Source organism: Oncorhynchus clarkii, unplaced genomic scaffold, assembly GCF_045791955.1.
Source record: "Oncorhynchus clarkii lewisi isolate Uvic-CL-2024 unplaced genomic scaffold, UVic_Ocla_1.0 unplaced_contig_3542_pilon_pilon, whole genome shotgun sequence".
Lineage (NCBI taxonomy): Eukaryota > Metazoa > Chordata > Actinopteri > Salmoniformes > Salmonidae > Oncorhynchus > Oncorhynchus clarkii.
In genome coordinates this window covers 5,001-27,711 of record NW_027260969.1, presented here as the reverse complement: position 1 = coordinate 27,711, position 22,711 = coordinate 5,001, and the positions used below count along the sequence as shown (strand labels likewise).

The 22,711-nt window shown below is 45.6% G+C and overlaps 1 protein-coding gene across 1 annotated transcript in view; it reads left to right on the top strand.

The window, feature by feature from the left end:
* Positions 1 to 638: 638 nt before the first annotated feature.
* Positions 639 to 22,711, top strand: part of LOC139402721 (protein unc-80 homolog) — a gene marked incomplete at its 3' end in the record, with an annotated part of 26,890 nt that continues 4,817 nt past the window's right edge. The window contains exons 1-15 of the mRNA XM_071146622.1: positions 639 to 797; positions 1,456 to 1,504; positions 2,047 to 2,203; positions 4,311 to 4,663; positions 4,811 to 4,934; positions 5,344 to 5,408; positions 5,820 to 5,965; positions 14,771 to 15,044; positions 15,715 to 15,849; positions 16,554 to 16,764; positions 18,022 to 18,171; positions 18,671 to 18,939; positions 19,637 to 19,996; positions 20,533 to 20,664; positions 20,943 to 21,090. Coding sequence (XP_071002723.1) covers positions 706 to 797; positions 1,456 to 1,504; positions 2,047 to 2,203; positions 4,311 to 4,663; positions 4,811 to 4,934; positions 5,344 to 5,408; positions 5,820 to 5,965; positions 14,771 to 15,044; positions 15,715 to 15,849; positions 16,554 to 16,764; positions 18,022 to 18,171; positions 18,671 to 18,939; positions 19,637 to 19,996; positions 20,533 to 20,664; positions 20,943 to 21,090 — 2,665 coding nt within the window. The remainder of the gene's footprint in view (positions 798 to 1,455; positions 1,505 to 2,046; positions 2,204 to 4,310; positions 4,664 to 4,810; positions 4,935 to 5,343; positions 5,409 to 5,819; positions 5,966 to 14,770; positions 15,045 to 15,714; positions 15,850 to 16,553; positions 16,765 to 18,021; positions 18,172 to 18,670; positions 18,940 to 19,636; positions 19,997 to 20,532; positions 20,665 to 20,942; positions 21,091 to 22,711) is intronic.

The following is a 22,711-nucleotide window of genomic DNA, read 5'->3' as shown; positions in this document are numbered from 1 at the left end:
TGCAACGGATGTATTTGGGCCCATCTGAACAACAGATGTTGTTGGGCCAAAAGGTTGTGCCCATCAGAACAGATCACTGTCATGTTTTTTTTTTTAGATAACACGTTTAATAGCTGTACAGCCGACCAATAATCGTAATTGTGTGAATATCACTAGAAGGTATTTGTGGGTTATTTTATTCCCCTTTAGTGACGTGTCATATCATGAAATGTTAATGTAATCAATACAGGGGTTTTATTTCAAGGTAATTAAACAACCTGTTGTTATTCATATGTTATTCATATGGGGATAGATTAAATATGTGTGGAGAAATACTCCAGCCTGAATGTGCCGCATGTTGTGTGTAAACCGATTCTGCTTTTATATCGGTGTTTTTTTCTCGTCGTTTAGCCTACTGTTCCCAGTAGCCGCCCCGGTCATACTCATGTTGGTAAGGAAGGCATCTGTTCTTACTTCCTAGTAGTCGTATTGCGTTTTAACAACCCCCCCCCCCCCCCGCGCCGCTGTGTGATAGATCACTCTGCCGTTCCCCGCTGCCGCTGCTCCGAAGGAGGTGCTGAAACCATATAGATCTCGCTCTGTTACCTCTACCACCGCCGACATTTGCAGCCATTTTACACAAGCCGAACGGAATCATGTCGTGAGGCATCACATCACCTGGGACGACCGGACCCAGCTACGTCTGGACCGCGACAAGTCGACAAGATGGTGAAGCGGAAAAGCCTGGATGAGACCGACACGGAGTGCGGCAAGGGTATACCGTTCCCGATCCAGACCTTCTTGTGGAGGCAGACCAGGTTAGTGTCGTGACAGTCATTGATAACAGGTGTTTGCCGCTGCTCAGAATATACGGCGGTGAGATTATATGTCAACCAAGATAACTCGCTCCCTTAGGTTGTAAATTAAAATGTGTGTTACATCTGTATAGAAGGTTTTTTATGTGAGTGTCAATCATTTTACTCTTTATACACCCGTTGACAGGGTTGTCATATCAGGCAATGCGTCAGTTCATTTGGTTAGGCTATTGTAGCCTATTCAATACATCCATACATACAACAAAATGAAAAGAAAAAACCCTGAGAAAAACAGCTAGTTCTCGTTCTAGAGGAGGAGGAGGGGGGGCAGGCTAAGATGTCACACCTGTAGACATGGTTGGGATAAGGTGAAGGTGATTGCCTTATCATGCATCCGCTGTAACCTACGGCTGAAGCCATCTGACATGTATACAGTATGTTCACTGTTATTTCTAGAGGTAGGGCTAGGCTATGAGCGGTATAAGCGATCATATTTTATCATTTGGATGATACCACTGGCCGCTTGCACGAAGACGTTTTGGCATCTAGCTCCAACATTTGCGTCACAGCCTATTCAATTTACCCTATGTAGCTAATGATATTATTTTTAATCAATGATGTAATGAAAATTAAACACGCTCCAATGTTTTCATGATTGCAGCGCGTTTCTGAGGCCGAAGTTGGGGAAACAATATGAGGCATCTTGTGTGGTAAGCCATTTTCTTAATGGAATAGTTATGATTAGAATGAATCATCGCTCTGCTTCTCCCGCGGCCTCACCGCACCGGCGAATTAGGGGAGCATTTTCCAGTTGCATTTAGCAGATTGGAGTTTGATCTGTTATATTCTGTACCTTGTCCTTGTGTTTAAACTGTTATTACTATGAATTGTAGCTAGTTCAAACTCGTCTTTATAATTAATCTATACATTGTAATAACACGTCTTTGAGTGTATGACCATATAGTAAATTGGGCAATAACTCAGGCTTGCTGCTTTCCCCAAGCCATATTACTTTGCTTGAGGACACATATGGGCCACATCCACTGGCACTCAATGGCCCTTCAGTTTCTGGCTCAGAGACGTCACTGGCCCATGTTCATGAAGCATCTCCAAGTATGAGTGCTGATCTAGGATCAGGTTTACCTTTTACATAATAACAAATAGGATTACATGGACAGGGGGACCTGATCCTAGATCAGCACTCCTACTCTGAGACATTTAATGAATACGGGCCACTGTGTCTCTCTCCTAGTCCTTTGAGCGGGTGCTGGTGGAAAACAAGCTCCACGGTCTCTCCCCGGTGCTGTCGGAGGCCATCCAGAGCATCTCTCGCTGGGAGCTGGTCCAGGCCGCCCTGCCCCACGTGCTCCACTGCACCGCCATCCTGCTCTCTAACAGGAACAAGCTGGGTAAACACACATGGACGCAGACACACACATGCATGCACAGGCACGCACACAGACACGGATACAGTAATACAGACATGAATACAGTAATACAGACACGCATACAGTAATACAGACAGGAATACAGTAATACAGACACGCATACAGTAATACAGACACACATACAGTAATACAGACACGCATACAGTAATACAAACAGGAATACAGTAATACAGACACGCATACAGTAATACAGACACGCATACAGTAATACAGACAGGAATACAGTAATACAGACACACATACAGTAATACAGACACGCATACAGTAATACAGACACACATACAGTAATACAGACACACATACAGTAATACAGACAGGCATACAGTAATACAGACACACATACAGTAATACAGACAGGAATACAGTAATACAGACAGGAATACAGACACGCATACAGTAATATAGACACGCATACAGTAATACAGACTAACATACAGTAATACAGACAGGAATACAGTAATACAGACACGCATACAGTAATACAGACACGCATACAGTAATACAGACACAAATACAGTAATTCACACACGCAGACATGCATACAGTAATTCACACACAGACATGCATACAGTAATACAGACATGAAAACAGTAATTCACACACTCAGACATACACACACAGACATGAATACAGTAATACACCCCCCCCTCCCACCACACACACCCATGTATCCCATCACACCAATCAAACACTAATCTCTGATCCAGGGGTGCCAAACTTATTTTGCCTCCCAAAATTTGTCCTCTATCCATTACTTTTTGAAATTTCGATGCTCCCTAACTGTCTAGCTTTCGTATCGATAACTGTTATCAAGCTGGACAGAGTGAAGAGACTATAAATGACTGTTATCAAGCTGGACAGAGGGAAGAGACTATAAATGACTGTTATCAAGCTGGACAGAGTGAAGCGACTATAAATGACTGTTATCAAGCTGGACAGAGTGAAGAGACTATAAATGACTGTTATCAAGCTGGACAGAGTGAAGAGACTGTAAATGACTGTTATCAAGCTGGACAGAGTGAAGAGACTGTAAATTACTGTTATCAAGCTGGACAGAGGGAAGAGACTATAAATGACTGTTATCAAGCTGGACAGAGTGAAGAGACTATAAATGACTGTTATCAATCTGGACAGAGTGAAGAGACTATAAATGACTGTTATCAAGCTGGACAGAGTGAAGAGACTGTAAATGACTGTTATCAAGCTGGACAGAGTGAAGAGACTATAAATGACTGTTATCAAGCTGGACAGAGTGAAGAGACAATAGATGACTGTTATCAAGCTGGACAGAGTGAAGAGACTGTAAATGACTGTTATCAAGCTGGACAGAGTGAAGAGACTATAGATGACTGTTATCAAGCTGGACAGAGTGAAGAGACTATAGATGACTGTTATCAAGCTGGACAGAGTGAAGAGACAATAGATGAATGTTATCAAGCTGGACAGAGTGAAGAGACTGTAAATGACTGTTATCAAGCTGGACAGAGTGAAGAGACTATAGATGACTGTTATCAAGCTGGACAGAGTGAAGAGACTATAGATGACTGTTATCAAGCTGGACAGAGTGAAGAGACTATAGATGACTGTTATCAAGCTGGACAGAGTGAAGAGACAATAGATGAATGTTATCAAGCTGGACAGAGTGAAGAGACTGTAAATGACTGTTATCAAGCTGGACAGAGTGAAGAGACTATAGATGACTGTTATCAAGCTGGACAGAGTGAAGAGACAATAGATGACTGTTATCAAGCTGGACAGAGTGAAGAGACAATAGATGACTGTTATCAAGCTGGACAGAGTGAAGAGACAATAGATGACTGTTATCAAGCTGGACAGAGTGAAGAGACTGTAAATGTCGGACCATTATAATTTCTACACGGTTTCGATTTGGTTTTATTAAGTAATTAAGCGGATTCTGTGCTCCACAAAGCGTTCCCGGAAGTATTGCAATGTTGGGCCTCTGGGTTTAGGGCCTCTGTGATCAAACCACCACTGGGCCGCATTGAACAGGCCATATGTTTGACACCCCTGCTCTGACCCCTCACCCCTAACCCCCCTCTAACCACAGGTCACCAGGACAAGCTGGGCGTGGCGGAGACCAAGCTGCTCCATACCCTTCACTGGATGCTACTGGAGGCGGCCCAGGAGTGCAACCAGGAGCCCAGCCTGGGCCACGGATGGTCGGGAGGCAGCAGCAGCTCAGCCTTCCTCCAGCCAATGGGGATTGGGAACCAGGGTTCCCCGCCAGCCAGAGGTGGCCAAGGTGGCCCAGGATCAGGGACCGGTTCTGGGTCAGGAGCGCCACGCTGTAGCGGGTCCCTGGAGGAGGATGAGCACGCCCGCACCAAGCTCTTCCACAAGAGCATGGCCACTGTGGAGCTGTTTGTCTTCCTCTTTGCTCCCCTCATTCACCGCATCAAGGTACCTCTGATTCATCCTTCCTGCTGGACTACCCCCTATTGATATGTGTGGATAGATGCTGCGGTTGTGTTTCATGGCTCTGGGAATGCTTTGGTGTGTGTCTGTGTGTGTGTGTGTGTCTGTAAACTTTTTCGCTGTGTTGTCTAGGAGTCTGATCTGACTTTCCGATTGGCCAGTGGTCTCATCATATGGCAGCCAATGTGGGAGCACCGGCAACCTGACGTCCCCGCCTTCTCTGCCCTCATCAAGCCTGTGAGGAACATTGTGACAGGTGAGACACCCAGAGGACACCAAAGAAAGCGTGTAGTACAACCTCTATGGAATCATATGAGTTCTACTCTGCTGTTTTACATGAGACATTAGTAATATCCAAACCAAATACCATAGTAACAAAAGTGATATTTTAGTCTATTCTACAGAGTCTAGACCCTAAAAGGGATCTTCTGCCCTGTCCATAGAGGGTTCCTGGAACCGAAAAGGGTTCTTCAAAAGGACCTCTTATGGGGACAGCCAAAGAACCCTTTTGGAATCCTTTTTACTAAGAGTGCATTCTATTCTATTCTATTAGATTCTATTCTATTAGATTCTATTATGTTAGATTATATTCTATTAGATTATATTCTGTTAGATTATATTCTGTTAGATTATATTCTGTAAACTACCACCTGTTTTGTCAACAGCCAAGAGGAACTCCCCGGTGAACAACCAGTGTAGCCCCTGTGGGTCCAGAAACCAAGGCCCCATGGTGAGTGTTCGTCTTCGGCAGCAGTGAGACAGCTGTACCCCTCCTCCAGCCCCCTCTCCCCCCCAGGGCCTCTGCTAATATTGTTATCACTCCCAAGTGGCGCAGAGGTCTAAGGCACTGCATCTCAGTGCAAGAGGTGTCACTACAGTCTCTGGTTTAAATCCAGGCTGTATCACATCCAGCCATGATTGGGAGTCCCATAGGACGGCGCACAATTGGCTCAGCGTTGTCCGGGTTTGGCCGGGGTAGGCCGTCATTGTAAATAATCATTTATTCTTAAATGACTTGCCTAGTTAAATAAAGGTTTTAAAAAATTACCCTTGCTGGTATGATCTGTGCGTGTGCGTAGCATCTGATTAGAAGAGACTAGAAACCTCTTGACTGACAGACTCTTATTTGCTCTGTCTGCAGGGTTTCCAGGTGGTCTGTGAAACGGCCCAATCAGATTCATCCTCCCCCGGGGCTGGAGAGCAGAGCTGTCGCCGCGGCAACTCAGTGGAAAGAGGTGGGCCGTCAACGCGACAGGCTCCACTCGACAAAGGGATCGCCAAGAAGAAGTAAGCCGTTATGAACTGTGCAGTTCATATAAAACACACACACACGACATATGATACATGGAAAATGTGAACAGTAAGGAGACATTAAAGGGATTGGTACAGATACAGTGGCAAGAAATGAATGTGAACCCTTTGGAATTACCTGAACCTCTACATAAACTGGTCATAAAATTTGATCTGATCTTCATCTAAGTCACAACAATAGACAAACACAGTCTGCTTAAACTAATAACACACAAACAAAATATACGTTTCCATGTCTTATTGAACACACCGTGGAAACATTCACAGTACAGGGTGGGAAAAGTATGTGAACCCTTGGTTTTAATAACTGCTTGACCCTACTCTGGCAGCAATAACCTCAACCAAAAATGTTCTGTAGTTGAGGATCAGACCTGCACAACGGTCAGGAAGAAGTTTGGTCCGATCCTCTGTATAAAACTGGTTCAGTTCAGCAATATTCTTGGGATGTCTGGTGTGAACCGCTCTCTTGAGGTCATGCCACAGCATCTCAATCGGGTTGAGGTCAGGACTCTGACTGGGCCTCTACAGAAGGAGTATTTTCTTCTGTTGAAGCCATTCTGTTGTTGATTTACTTCTGTGTTTTGGTTCGTTGTCCTGTTGCGTCACCCAACTTCTGTTGAGCTTCAATTGACAGACAGATAGCCTTACATTCTCCTGCAAAATGTCTTGATAAACTTGATGATAGCAAGCTGTCCAGGCCCTGAGGCAGAAAAGCAGCTCCAAACCATGATGCTCCCTCCACCATACTTTACAGTTGGGTTGAGGTTTTGATGTTGGTGTGCTGTGCCTTTTTTTCTCCACACATAGTGTTGTGTGTTCCTTCCAACAACTCAACTTTAGTTTCATCTGTCCACAGAATATTTTGCCAGTAGCGCTGTGGAACATCCAGATGCTATTTTGCAAACTTCAGATGTGCAGCAATGTTTTTTTTGAACAGCAGTGTCTTCATCCGTCCTCCCATGAACATCATTCTTGTTTAGTGTTTTATGTTTCGTAGACTCGTCAACAGAGATGTTAGAATGTTCCAGAGATTTCTTTGTCTTTAGCTGACACTCTAGGATTCTTCTTAACCTCATGAGGCATTCTGCACTGTACTCTTGCAGTCGTCTTTGCACGACGGCCACTCCTAGGGAGAGTAGCAACAGTGCTGAACTTTCTCCATTTATAGACAATTTGTCTTACCGTGAACTGATGAACATCAAGGCTTTTAGAGATACTTTTGTAACCCTTTCCAGCTTTATGCAAGTCAACAATTCTTAATTTTGGGTCTTCTGAGATCTATTTTGTTCAAGGCATGGTTCACATTAGGCTATGCTTCTTGTGAATTGCAAACTCAAATTTTGTGAGAGTTTTTTATGGGGCAGGGCAGGTCTAACCAACATCTCCAATCTCGTCTCATTGATTGGACTCCAGGTTAGTTGACTCCTGACTCCAATTAGCTTTTGGAGTACCTAGGGGTTCACATACTTTTTCCAACCTACACTGTGAATGTTTAAATTATGTATTCAATATAGACAAGAAAAAGACCATAATTTGTGTGTTATTAGTTTAAGCAGACTGTGTTTGTCTGTTGTTGTGACTTAGATGAAGATCAGATCTGATTTTATGACCAATTTCTGCAGAAAATAATTCCGAAGGGTTCACATACTTTTTCTTGCCACTGTATTTGTTGTTTGAATCCCAGATTGCCCCTTTAATGGAACTGTCATGTCGCATGCATATGATGTTGTATGAAGGTGAAGGCATTGCTGTCCAGTATAGTAGCCTGACTTACTGTAACGTTACTATTATACAGGACTAGTACATGTTGACCTTATAGCAGTGCAAACTGGCTGCATTCATCTAGATTAATGTTATATAATGTAGCCTGACTGACTGTAACGTTACTATTATACAGGACTAGTACATGTTGACCTTATAGCAGTCTAGAAAGAACAAACTGGCTGCATTCATCTAGATTAATGTTATATAATGTAGCCTGACTGACTGTAACGTTACTATTATACAGGACTAGTACATGTTGACCTTATAGCAGTCTAGAAAGAACAAACTGGCTGCATTCATCTAGATTAATGTTATATAACGTAGCCTGCAGCTTCACCTGTTCATCATAGCACACACACACACACACACACACACACACACACACACACACACACACACACACACACACACACACACACACACACACACACACACACACACACACACACACACACACACACACACACACACACACACACACACACACACACACACGAGCGCTCATTCAGAGGTTCCACTCCATCCCTTGTGTATTATGATCAGTATAATGAGTTACAACTTGTTCCTCTCAGCCTCCCAGGCAGACACCAGATATAGACAGAGACTGAAACAGATCTGTCTCTCCCTGTCTGCCTGCTCTTACCAATGAGACACTTTACCCAGGGTAATGATGCTAAACTAACATGGTGCATGTCTAATGCTGGCACTGCCCGTGTGTGTGTGCATGTCTGATGCTGGCACTGCCAGTGTGTGTGTGTGTGTGTGTGTGTGTGTGTCTAATGCTGGCCCTTCCAGTCTCCAACTCTGTACATTGGCCCAGAGCATCAGGCAGGCACATAATGGATAGACATTGCCCAATTTAACCCTCAGACCCACTGCCCAAGCTGACCCTCAGACCCACTGCCCAATTTGACCCTCAGACCCACTGCCCAATTCAACCCTCAGACCCACTGCCCAAGCTGACCCTCAGACCCACTGCCCAACCTGACCCTCAGACCCACTGCCCAATTTGACCCTCAGACCCACTGCCCAAGCTGACCCTCAGACCCAATGCCCAACCTGACCCTCAGACCCAGTGCCCAACATGACCCTCAGACCCACTGCCCAACCTGACCCTCAGACCCAGTGCCCAACCTGACCCTCAGACCCATTGCCCAACCTGACCCTCAGACCCACTGCCCAACCTGACCCTCAGACCCAGTGCCCAACCTGACCCTCAGACCCAGTGCCCAACCTGACCCTCAGACCCACTGCCCAACCTGACCCTCAGACCCACTGCCCAACCTGACCCTCAGACCCAGTGCCCAACCTGACCCTCAGACCCAGTGCCCAACCTGACCCTCAGACCCAGTGCCCAACCTGTGCCCGCTTAGGGGGAAGAAGAACGATTTGGATTTAAATGATTTGGCATGCATCCAGTTAATGATTAATTCATTTTAGGGTAAAACTGTGAGTGTTGAATGTAAGAGTTTATACAACAGGTTGGTCTAATCCTGGAAGCTGATTGGTTAAAAGAGCATTCAAGCCGGTGTCTATTCCGCAAGTTACCACCAGCTAAATCTATGACGTTAAAATGCCTATTTACTCTGTTCCATCTGACCGAGCAGTCCACTGTCTCATTAGCCCAGCCAGACAATGTATAAACATGATCTCCACTGTAAAAAGCATAGACTAGCAATTGGTTTTCAATAGCGGAGATTTGTATAAAACCTGCGGTCTGTCTCTCTGACATCTCCAGCTGTCTCACAGTAATGAACGTGTAGGGGTCGGGAGTAGGGATGAGACAAGACAGGCAGGCAGCGTTTCTCAACTAGTCGAAATCATGAATCTGCTGGCATAATTTTTATGGATATATATACAAATAAATGTCAAATGAATCTAAATGCAGCTAGTTTGCATTTATGTGTAAGTTGTGTTGTTGGCTAGCTTCCCTGAACAACAGTGTCTCTTTCCAACTTCAGTTTGAAGTGAATGTGTAAGCTGTGTTGTTGGCTAGCTTCCCTGAACAACAGTGTCTCTTTCCAACTTCAGTTTGAAGTGAATGTGTAAGCTGTGTTGTTGGCTAGCTTCCCTGAACAACAGTGTCTCTTTCCAACTTCAGTTTGAAGTGAATGTGTAAGCTGTGTTGTTGGCTAGCTTCCCTGAACAACAGTGTCTCTTTCCAACTTCAGTTTGAAGTGAATGTGTAAGCTGTGTTGTTGGCTAGCTTCCCTGAACAACAGTGTCCTGACAAGAGAGCACATGTTCTATGCCGGAAGAAATGGCACATCATTAGCTCATTCTTATGAAGGTATCTAAATACATTTAAGTAGAAAACAGCTTAAACAAATGCAGCTACTTTTCTGTTATTCTGACTGCAATGTTTGACCTGACTGTAAGTTAGCCATAGTTGTTTAGCTAGCAAGCAAGGAATAAGAACGTTGCCAGCCAGTATGGCAATAGAACATTGAGATTGAATGACTGGGTCGCGTCCATAGATACAAAACAAAAAGACTTAACAACTGGGTCACGTCTCGGGCCTAATAACACCCATGCCAATATATCCTCCAAACATCGGCTTCTCTGACATTATCCCTGAAGTATGCCTTAGAATTAGAAATTAGAATACTAGAATTGTCATGAACCTTCTTATGATGGGATTAAGGTCAGCCATTTTGGTCAGGGAGTTGTTCAACCATGGTTTGCTAGTGATGTGATAAGATATTGTGTTTGTGTAAAATAATGAATTTGAATAATTTATCTGCACTGTTTGTTTGTTAGCTAGATAGCCAGACAATTTAGAGGAATGATTCCATTAATGTTTCAAATTAAATGCCAATATGCCAACATTCCATTCAAACAATGCAGTCACAGCCATACACTGTCTGAAATCAGTTGATGATAGGACTTAGACAAGTTGTAAATACAACACATTCTGATATTGTATCATATAATAGCACTCTCAGCTTTCCAGGAAAGGAAACATTTTGACATTTATGGTCTGTTTACATATATTTTAGAGGCTATATATATACATAAACTTTGTATAAAACCTGTATAAACTGTATTTATAATTCTATAACAATATTTTAAGTTGACAATAATTCTGTTACACAATTTCTGATATATCACATGCCTTACTTTTTTTCTCCATCAGTAAAATCAGGATTATGTCTCTACTGCCATTCATTCACATTAGACTGGGTGGGATTTCTCCCTGTCCAATATGGCCGCCATTCATTCACATTAGACTGGGTTGGATTTCTCCCTGTCCAATATGGCTGCCATTTTCACCCCATTCTGAAACTTTTAGGGTTTATGACATCACCCCTCTAGTAATTTAATAGGATCTCTATAGTGTTTGAATTCAGTAATACAACACATTCAATCATAGGTTCCATCAGGGGCGGACTGGGACCAGAAATCGGCCCTGTAATTTCTAACACACCGGACAATGTTTTTCCTTGAGGCCCCCACATCGGCCCATTTTTTTTTCTTGAGGCCCCCTGGGCTAAAAATCGACCAGCCCATCTTGCATTTGCCCAAAATGCCATATGGCCAGTCCACCCCTGGTTGATTTAATGTGGATATTGGGTATGGAGAATGAGAGAGATGTCTCCCAGCTATCCTCACCTTAATGCAGTGTGACAGCAGAGTGAAACGATCCATCTCTCTTCATGAGATTCACATTTATAGGACTTCCAGCTGTGAATCTAAATAAGCTCTCTCCCCTGATTAATACCGCTGACGTACAGCTCCGGTGTTGCCATGCACTCCAATCACTCCTTCCCACTGTGATGCGATGCTGATGCAGTTTCCATGGCAACCCCTGCTGCAATGGAGGGAGTCCAGGTTGGGCAGTGTCTCTCCTGGGGGTGGGTGTATGTACGTCACTCAGTCGCCACAGCAACCTCTCCACAACACCAACCGAAAGCTTTGAGTGTGCGTGTGTCGTTTAGACAGTGTAACACGATACTGCTCCTGCATCCTGTACTCTGACATTGATTCTTCTAGTATTGACCGTCTCAACCCGACTCAGTTTAATAGTAGAGCTAAGATGAAATGCTTCCCCCTCCCTCCCTCCTCCCCCTCTCTCTGCTTTCACTACAGTATAAATCTCATTCTATTGTTGTGGTGCGGTGTAGCCCTGTATATCGGCTCCTTTGCCATGCACCAGGGCTGTATTCATAAGGCATCAAACGTAACCAAGATAGATTGAAACAAGGAGGGGCTCCCTGAGCATGTCCAATAAGAAAAGCTGGTTTCGTGTCTCATTGTAAACTGTTTTTCTACAGTGTGACTTAATAAATATGAGCCACCAGCCAGTGACCTTCATCTCAGCTGCTGAGCTAAAGTCTTATTGATAGTGGGCTCACGTAGGCTGAAAATCCAGTCTCTAAATCTCCACAGAAACACACGCTGCAGGGCCTTGTTGTTTGACACAAGCTATAGGGCCTTGTTATTTAACACATGCTACAGGGCCTTGTTGTTTAACACATAATACAGGGCCTTGTTGTTTAACACAAGCTACAGGGCCTTGTTGTTTGACACAAGCTACAGGGCCTTGTTATTTAACACATGCTACAGGGCCTTGTTGTTTAACACATAATACAGGGCCTTGTTGTTTAACACAAGCTACAGGGCCTTGTTGTTTGACACAAGCTACAGGGCCTTGTTGTTTAACACATGCTACAGGGCCTTGTTGTATAACACATGCTACAGGGCCTTGTTGTTTAGCACATGCTACAGGGCCTTGTTGTTTAACACATGCTACAGGGCCTTGTTGTTTAACACATGCTACATGCATCCTGTTTCCATTGATCATCCTTGAGATGTTTCTACAACTTGATTGTAGTCCCTCTGTGGTAAATACAATTGATTGGACATGATTTGGAAAGGCAGACAGACACCTGTCTATATAAGGTCCCACAGTTGACAGTGCATGTCAGAGCGAAAACCAAGCCATGAGGTCAAAGGAATTGTCCGAGACAAGATTGTGTCGAGACACAGATCTGGGGAAGGTTACCAAAAAGTTTATGCAGCATTGAAGGTCCCCAAGAACACAGTGTCCTCCATCATTCTTAAATGGAAGAAGTTTGCAACCAACAAAACTCTTCCTAGAGCTGGCCGTCTGGCCAAACTGAGCAATCGGGGGAGAAGTGACTTGGTCAGGCAGGTGACCAGGAACCTGATGGTCACTCTGGCAGAGCTCCAGAGTTCCTCTGTGGAGATGGGAGAACCTTCCAGAAGGACAACCATCTCTGCAGCAATCCACCAATCAGGCCTTTATGGTCGAGTTGTCAGACGGAAGCCACTGCTCAATAAAATGCATGACAGCCCACCTAAAGGACTCTCAGACCATAAGAAACAAGATTCTCAGGTCTGATGAAACCAAGACTGAACTCTTTGGCCTGAATACCAAGCGTTACTTCTGGGGATGTTTTTCAGCTGCAGGGACTGGGAGTCTAGTCAGGATCGAGGGAAAGATGAACAGAGCGAAGTACAGAGAGATCCTTGATGAAAACCTGTCTCCAGAGCGCTCAGGACCTCAGACTGGGGCGAAGGTTCACCTTCCAACTGGACAACGACGCTAAGAACACAGCGAAGACAACGCAGGAGTGGCTTCGGGACATGTCTCTGAATGTCCTCGAGTGGCCCAGCCAGAGCTCAGACTTGAACCCGATCTAACATCTCTGGAGAGACCTGAAAATAGCTGTGCAGCGTCGCTCCCCATCCAACCTGACAGAGCTTGAGAGGATCTGTAGAGAACAATGGGAGAAACTCCCCAAATACAGACCACTGTAGATACTGTTCTCTGAGGTGATCGCTCCAGGTAAGCCTGAGTACCAAGCTGCTTGGTCATGGAGGAACCCTGGGGGAGGAAGGGACAGAGGAGAACGACCGAGAGCCTGTTCTGTTCTATACAATAGATTTCACCGTACATCTCTATTTTAACAGGCCCTAGTGTGTGTGTGTGTGTGTGTGTGTGTGTGTGTGTGTGTGTGTGTGTGTGTGTGTGTGTGTGTGTGTGTGTGTGTGTGTCTCAGGGTTACCATTAACATTTTAATTTACCGGACATTTGAGAAATTGACCGGACCCATATGGGTGCGTAGCATGACTAGGGTGTTCACCCACGGTGCTCAGAATGACAGAAATCACATTTAGAATGTGGTAATTCATAGTAACAGAACATCCAAGTCGAGGATGCAAAGATGTGTGGTCCTAACCAAATTCTAATGTGCACATTGACCATGTTAGAATAACTGTCCATATTTACGTTACAGTTCCCCAAATACAGGTGTGCCGAGCTTGTAGCGTCATACTCCAGGCTGCTTCAGCAAAGTACTGAGTAAAGGGTCTGAATAATTAATTATGTAAATGTGATATTTCCACTTTTTATTTTTTTATACATTTGCAAACATTTCTAAAACCCTGTTTTTGCTTGTCATTAAGGGGTATTGTGTTTAGATTGATGAGGTAAAAAAACAATTAAATCAATTTTAGAATATGGCTGTAACGTAACAAAATGTGGAAAAAGTCAAGGGGTCTGTGAATAAATTCTGAACGCACTGTAAGTGATGAACGTGGCAGGAAATGATGGGGACTGGTAATTTCATTTGAGGCAGATGCAAGTGATTTCAGTCAGAGATTTACAGATTGTTCTTTGCAGAGCTAGAACATAATATCAGACATCAATCTAGTTTTTTTTTGGAGGTGCTGATTTGATCATTTGAGCTCAGTTAGGCTGTTTACAAATCATAAACTACAGTAACAAGTCCTGCCTTTAACAACTATTTGCAAAAGGCCGGGTCCAGGCCGGGTCCAGGCCGGGTCCAGGCCGGGTCTAGGCCGGGTCCAGGCCGGGTTACTGTAAGGCACATTGTGATAACTGCTGATATCAAAAGGGCTTTACAGATTCATGTCACTAACTTCCTCCCACCCTCTCTCTCTCCCTCCCCTCCCTCTCTCCCCCTCCCTCTCTCCCTGTACCTTGTCTCCCCCTCCCCCTCCCTCTCTCCCTGTACTTGTCTCCCCCAGGACCTCTGCCCCAGCGGGCATCTCCGTCTCCCTGGCCCAGCGTGCCCGCTACGCCACCTACTTTGACGTGGCAGTCCTGCGCTGCCTGTTGCAGCCCCACTGGACAGAGGAGGGGGTGCACTGGGCCCTCATGTTCTACCTGCAGCGCCTGCGTCAGATCCTGGAGGAGCGCCCGGAACGCCCGCCGGAGCCACTGGTCCCGCCCCTGCCCCGCCCTCGCAGCAGCTCCATGGTGGCCACCGCCCCCTCTCTCGTCAACACCCACAAGACTCAGGTGGGTTATAACCATTGTGTTTATGTCAATCATTAGTTAATACTACAGTATTATATGGTGTTATAACTACAGTACTGTAAAGCCATAAGACACAGGTAATACTAGTACTAGTATAAGTAGTAGTATTTGTAGTAATACAACAGTTAAATGCCCTATATAGTATGCCCTATATAGTATAGTATATAGTATAGTATAATTAAGCAGTACGGCCCGGGGGGTGTGGTATATGGCAAATATACCACGGCTACGGGCTGTTCTTATGCATGACACAACGTGGAGTGCCTGGATACAGCCCTTCGCCGTGTTATATTGGCCATATACCACAAACCCTCGAGGTGCCTTACTGCTTTTCTAAACTAATTACCAACGTAATTAGACCAGTAAAAACATATCCCTGGTATACGGTTTGATATACCACGGCTTTCAGCCAATCAGCATTCAGGACTTGAACCACCCAGTTTGTAATCCCTATATAGTATAATGCCTTATATTGTAGCTCTTATTACAGTATTATCAAGTGGTTCAGGTTTTACCATAGTTATGCCATCTTAAATACTGTATAGGAACAAAGTTGACTGTCTCTGTGCAGTAAAACATCCTATTGCTACACTATATCCCTGATTGACACCTGTCATTCACTCTTGACCCCTGTGCCCTCTGCCCATATAAGGACATGAGTCTGAAATGCAATGAGGAGGATAAGTCCCTCAGCTCAGAGACCTTCTCTAAGGTGTCCCTGACCAACCTGCGCAGACAGGCTGTACCCGACCTTTCCTCTGACCTGGGGATGAACCTCTTTAAAAAGGTGAGATGCATGGAGATACATGTACAAGTTCTAAAATCTGCCTTTATTATATTATCTTTCTATTAGTCTCTCTGTTTCTCTCTCTCTCTCTCTTTCTCTGTCTCTGTCTTTCTCTCTCTCTCTCTCTGTTTCTCTCTCTCTTTCTCTGTCTCTGTCTTTCTCTGTCTCTGTCTCTGTCTCTGTCTCTGTCTCTCTCTCTTTCTTTCTCTCTCTCTCTCTGTTTCTCTCTCTCTCTCTCTGTTTCTCTCTCTCTCTCTCTCTTTCTCTGTCTCTGTCTTTCTCTCTCTCTCTCTCTGTTTCTCTCTCTCTTTCTCTGTCTCTGTCTTTCTCTCTCTCTCTGTTTCTCTCTCTCTCTCTCTTTCTCTGTCTCTGTCTTTCTCTCTCTCTCTTTCTCTGTCTCTGTCTTTCTCTCTCTCTCTCTCTCTCTCTATTTATCTGTCTTTCTCTCTCTCTCTCTCTGGGTATTGGGCCCTCTCTCCTCACATCTATCATTGTCTTCTTTGTCTTTGTAAATCATTTCAAACATTTGGCCGACATTTTCTCTCCCTTTTATTCATTTGACCTTTTAATATGTTTCGACCTCTCAATCAATGTACCATTATACGCAGCTGACTCTTGCTAGGTGGAAACAAAGCCCTGCTGTAGTTATAACATTTAGAATGAATGTGTTTGTCTTGTGTCTCCTCCTACCGACCGTGGTACAGTTCAAGAACCGGCGGGAGGACCGTGAGCGTAAGGGCTCCATCCCGTTCCACCACACGGGCAAGAAGCGCCAGCGCCGCATGGGTGTGCCCTTCCTGCTCCACGAGGACCACCTGGATGTGTCCCCCACCCGATCCACCTTCTCCTTCGCCAGCTTCTCTGGCGACGACCGGCGGGCGCTGGAGCGCGGGGGCTGGCAGGCTACCATCATGGGTACCATACCAGATCTGGGTTCAAACACTTTTTGAAATTCTTTGAAACATGTTTAAGCGTTAGTTTGAGCGCTTGCTTTAGCCTGCCTGGAGTGCCAGATGGGCGTGGTTTTCTATTGGATCCATGGCACCAGGCAAACTCAAGCCCAGATAAAATATTTGAAATGATTTCGAATAGTATTTGAACCCAGGTCTGTATATGACCAACACTACCCACTCACTGTTTTATCTCTGTCTTTCTGCTGATAGATCATCTCTATCAATAGATTGTACTATTCACGTCTATCCATCTATTGATATATCCATTTTATATCAATAGGAACTTAAAAAGTACAGGGAAAATGACTGGCTCTCATTAGCTGAGTCAGAGGAGTTAGTCCCCTGGCTCTCATTAGCTGAGTCAGAGGAGTTAGTCCCCTGGCTCTCATTAGCTGAGTCAGAGGAGTTAGTCCCCTGGCTCTCATTAGCTGAGTCAGAGGAGTTAGTCCCCTGGCTCTCATTAGCTGAGTCAGAGGAGTTAGTCCCCTGGCTCTCATTAGCTGAGTCAGAGGAGTTAGTCCCCTGGCTCTCATTAGCTGAGTTTACATTTTTTATTTTATTTCACCTTTATTTAACCAGGTAGGCTAGTTGAGAACAAGTTCTCATTTACAACTGCAACCTGGCTAAGATAAAGCAAAGCAGTGCGACAGAAACAACAACACAGAGTTACACATAGAGTAAACAAGCGTACAGTCAATAACACAATAGGAAAAAAATAAAGTCTATATACAGTGGGTGCAAATGGCGTGAGGACAACAGACCAGACAACCTCCGATTTGACACACTGAACTCTGTCTGCAAACCAGGTGAGGGAGTCATTTGAGAAACCAAGTCAGAGGAGTTAGTCCCCTGACAGCAGCTGAACTGGGTCAGCCTAATTAACTTAATGTTTGTCTGGTTGTTAGGAAAGGTTGTTGCTTCTAATGTTTTGCAAAAGGTGCACAGAAAAAGGGACTTTCTCATTGGAATGTGACCATTAGTTTAAAAGCCCTAAACTTTTAGCCCTACTTTCTTAATGCACAGATGTGGGTTAACTGGTACAGTAGGATGTGGTATGCATTGTTTTGTGGCAATGACAGTGAGCTTATTTGGCTATTAGGCAGTCTTAAAAGGCAGGGAAGAGGAACGTGAGTTTGGTTGAGTGAATGAGTGTGTGTTTGGTTGTAATGCTGTGTGCCGGTGTCTTTCACTCAGAGTTGTGTGTTTGTTGGTGTTTTAGGTAAGTTGACGCGGCGAGGGAGCACAGACACGGCTGCAGACACAGACAACCTGAGTGCTAAACACTCACACTCCCATCACTCCCTGCTCAGAGACATGCCAGACCACTCCAACAGCCACGGAGACAACACCGTTCACGCCAAGGGGGAGGGTAAGAGTCTATACACCCACCACACCGTTCACGCCAAGGGGGAGGCTAAGAATCTATACACCCACAACACCGTTCATGCCAAGGGCGAGGGTCAGAGTCTATACACCCACAACACCGTTGACACCAAGGGGGAGGGTCATAGTCTTTACACCCACAACACCGTTGACACCAAGGGGGAGGGTCATAGTCTTTACACCCACAACACTGTACACACCAAGGGGGAGGGTAAGAGAGTCCATACACCCATATTCTGTCATCACCCACAGTTATGAACTGAACACCTTCAATGAAATATCCATCCATCTATCTATCACTCCATCCATCCACTCATCCATCACTCCATCATCCATCCATCCCTTTATCCATCAAGCCTTCCATCAATCCTTCCTTCCATCCCTCCCTCTATCCATCTATTCATCCATCCAAAATATACATTTTCTCTAAATCTGTGAATGTCTCCACCCCCTCACCTCCTCTCCTCCCACCCCTCCGCCCCCAGTGCGTTCACAGATCTCCACCATCACCATGGCGACGTTCAACACCACAGTAGCGTCCTTCAACGTGGGCTATGCCGACTTCTTCACCGAACACATGAAAAAGCTGTGTAACCCTGTACCCATCCCAGAGATGCCCCACGAGACGCTGGCGTGCGCCAACCTGCCCCGGAGCTTCACCGACTCGTGTATCAACTACTCATGCCTGGAGGAGGGAGACAACATCGAGGGCACTAACAACTTCATCCTGAAGAATGGCATGCTGGACCTTACGGTGAGGGGCAGTGATAAAGAGTGTCACCTGTTGGTCTGAGGTCTCTGACAGGGTTTCTGTACTGGAGGAATAACCAGGTTCACTATATATCATAACTCCAGTAGGATGGCTCACACTACCATGGCATTACTGAACCATTGGGCTCTATTTACTATGTAGTCATTTAGAAAACGCTCTTATCCAGAAGCGACTTACAGTTAGTGCATTCATCTTTAAGGTAGCTAGGTGAGACAACCACATATCACAGTCAAGTAAATGTCCTGCCTGGTTCCTGCCTGGTTCCTGCCTGGACAACACTTGGGGAGGAATTAGTAGGGAAGCTTGGAGAATGTTGGATGGATGGTGTGATGGATGGATGGTGTGATGGATGGATGGTGTGATGGATGGATGGTGTGATGGATGGATGGTGTGATGGATGGATGGTGTGATGGATGGATGGTGTGATGGATGGATGGTGTGATGGATGGTGTGTTGGATGGATGGTGTGATGGATGGATGGTGTGATGGATGGATGGTGTGATGGATGGATTGTGTGATGGATGGTGTGTTGGATGGATGGTGTGATGGATGGATGGTGTGATGGATGGATAGTGTGATGGATGGATGGTGTGATGGATGGATGCACTTCATTTGAATGTGTCCAACCCCTGACACTGACCCCTCTGTCTCCCTTTGTCTCCCCGTCTACCCCTCCCAGGCCATCCTGCGGGCGGTCTACGCCGTGCTGACCCACGACATCAGCTCACGCATCTGTGACGTGTCGCTCAACATCATCGACTGCCTGCTGCAGCTGGGGGTAGTGCCGGGCATGGGAAAGAAGCTCTCCAAGCCCGACGACAAGGAGAACGATGAGACACGCCTCCCGAAGGAGGGGGCCAATCAGAGCCTGAGCGGCGCCCAAGGGGGCGTGTCTGGAGGGTGCAGCGGGGCGGCACCAGGAGGAGGGGGTGGAGGAGGAGGAGGAGGGGGGGATGGAGGAGGAGGTGGGGGAAGTGGAGGAGGGAGCGGAGGAGGAAGCAAGGACGATGTGAAGAACAATAAGGAGAAAGACAGCAAGGTGGGTGTGAGAATACGTCTATGAGCTTTCAACTTTTAAATTTTTCTCAAATCAAATCAAAGTTTATTTGTCATGTGCGCTGAATACAACAGGTGTAGTAGACCTTGTGTTTACTTACAGGCTCTAACCAATAGTGCAAAAAAGGTATTAGGTGAACAATAGGTAGGTAAAGCAATAAAACAACAGTAAAAAGACAGGCTGTATACATCTTGTAACGGATCTCATTTTACATGCCCGTACAGAAACAGGAAAACATCGCCACACACTTCTAGTCAGATGCAAATTTCTTTAATTGTGGATGAGCTTTCGGCCAGTCGACCTTCATCAGAGCCTGTCTGCACAAACAATAGTGGTACAGAAGGCCACAGAGAGATAATTACCTGTATATTAGATAGAACAGAGCATATTATAGATGTCATTCTACTAGAACAAAACACAAAATAAAACATGATGTGTTGGTGTGAGTAATAACCTGTCAACTTGTGTGAATGTTATATGTAGCATGTAATACCCTGTGCCTTCTGTTTAACACCAAGGAGGACGGCTCTTCACTGAGTACCCACAGGCTGGCTCTTACCATGCTGATCAAGATGGTCAAGTCTCTGGGTTGTGCCTACGGCTGTGGGGAGGGCCACAGAGGACTCTCAGGGGACCGGCTCCGCATGCAGGTCAGACAACTCACAGATTGCCCCTTTAACAAAATTGAATTAAATGAACTTTATTTAGTTATATATTTATATTTTCACTGAGGTAAAAACCTATTTCGCAAGAGAGAGACCTGGTCCAAGAAACAGTAGCATTTGACAACATTGGACCTGTTGGATTTTTTAGGGGCTTTATCAGAGTGAATGGAAATCATCATCCATTTTGGCTCCGGTTGAGATAGCTGTTTGAATCTGAGACATCCTTCATTTTGGATCTACTGTTCCCCTTGTTCCCCATACAGGCCCAGAACTGCCTGACCAACCTGTATAAGCTGGACAAGCTGCAGTTCCGTCAGACCATGAGGGACTACGTCAACAAGGACTCGCTCAACAACATCGTGGACTTCCTGCACGCACTCCTGGGCTTCTGCATGGAGCCCATCACCAACAGTAAGTGTTTGTGAGGCATGCGCCGAGTGTGTGTGTGTTGCTATGGAGCCACGGCTAACCACACACATCAGCCTCACACACCTCTCTCAACCTCTCTGATGGTAGGACTGATGAAGTCACGCTATGCAACTCATCCAATCAGCCTCCACTGACATCACACAATTCACTGATCACTCTTGTTTGTCCTTGCAGAGGGGTTTGTATTATTCTCCAAAATCATAAAATGTTTCAAATAATATATTTCATTGTAAAGTATTTAGAAATGCTATGGGTTTAATCAGGTGAATTGGTGAGTCGACTTCTCTAAAACTAAATCATACATTTTGTAATTCATTCTAATCTATCACAACAATCAAATCACACTAAACATTTAAATGAATGAATGTATATAATCACATTCTTATAGCAATCATTAAAATGTAATGTCCAGCAGAGTTTCAATCTCCAGATTAAAAACAAACAGTAGACAATGAGATTGACAGACGACTAATACTTAAAGTATCTTCTACCATAATCCAGTCCACTCTGCTTCACGATGCTGAATCTGACCTCACTCATACCTCCACGCATCCCAGAGTGCTCAATGTTTACCCACCGGCTGTCTCTCTGTTTCTGTGTCTGTTCTGTCACCCTCCCGCCCTCCACTCATCTATCCTGCCTTCCCTCCCTCTGTCCCGCCCCCATCCACCTCAACAAGTCATGTTCCCCTCCTCCCTCCACTCATCTGTCCTGCCTTCCCTCCCTCTGTCCCGCCCCCATCCACCTCAACAAGCCATGTTCCCCTCCTCCCTCTACTCATCTGTCCTGCCTTCCCTCCCTCTGTCCCGCCCCCATCCACCTCAACAAGCCATGTTCCCCTCCTCCCTCCACTCATCTGTCCTGCCTTCCCTCCCTCTGTCCCGCCCCCATCCACCTCAACAAGCCATGTTCCCCTCCTCCCTCCACTCATCTGTCCTGCCTTCCCTCCCTCTGTCCCACCCCCATCCACCTAAACAAGCCATGTTCCCCTCCTCCCTCCACTCATCTGTCCTGCCTTCCCTCCCTCTGTCCCGCCCCCATCCACCTAAACAAGCCATGTTCCCCTCCTCCCTCCACTCATCTGTCCTGCCTTCCCTCCCTCTGTCCCGCCCCCATCCACCTCAACAAGCCATGTTCCCCTCCCACCCTCCACTCATCTGTCCTGCCTTCCCTCCCCCTGTCCCGCCCCCATCCACCTAAACAAGCGGTGTTCCCCTCCTCCCTCCACTCATCTGTCCTGCCTTTCCTCCCTCTGTCCCGCCCCCATCCACCTAAACAAGCGGTGTTCCCCTCCTCCCTCCACTCACTCATCCACTCTGTACACTTGCCAATCCGATGCTGTGTGGTGCTCATCACATCTCTATCTATGGCTGTATGGCTCAACATGAATTAAAAACCGTAATGACTGTAATATCATAGCTCTATTTTTTGGTCAGTGAAATGACCACTTGATTTTCTGATTGAACTGTATCATTGGCAAGTTACTGAACTGATGGGGGCTTTATTAACGAAAGTGCACGGGTCACCCCTTTTAGGTTCTTTATTGTAAGTCAGTTAAGTGGTGTGAGTCTGTGTGTGTGTGTGTGTGTGTGTGTGTGTGTAC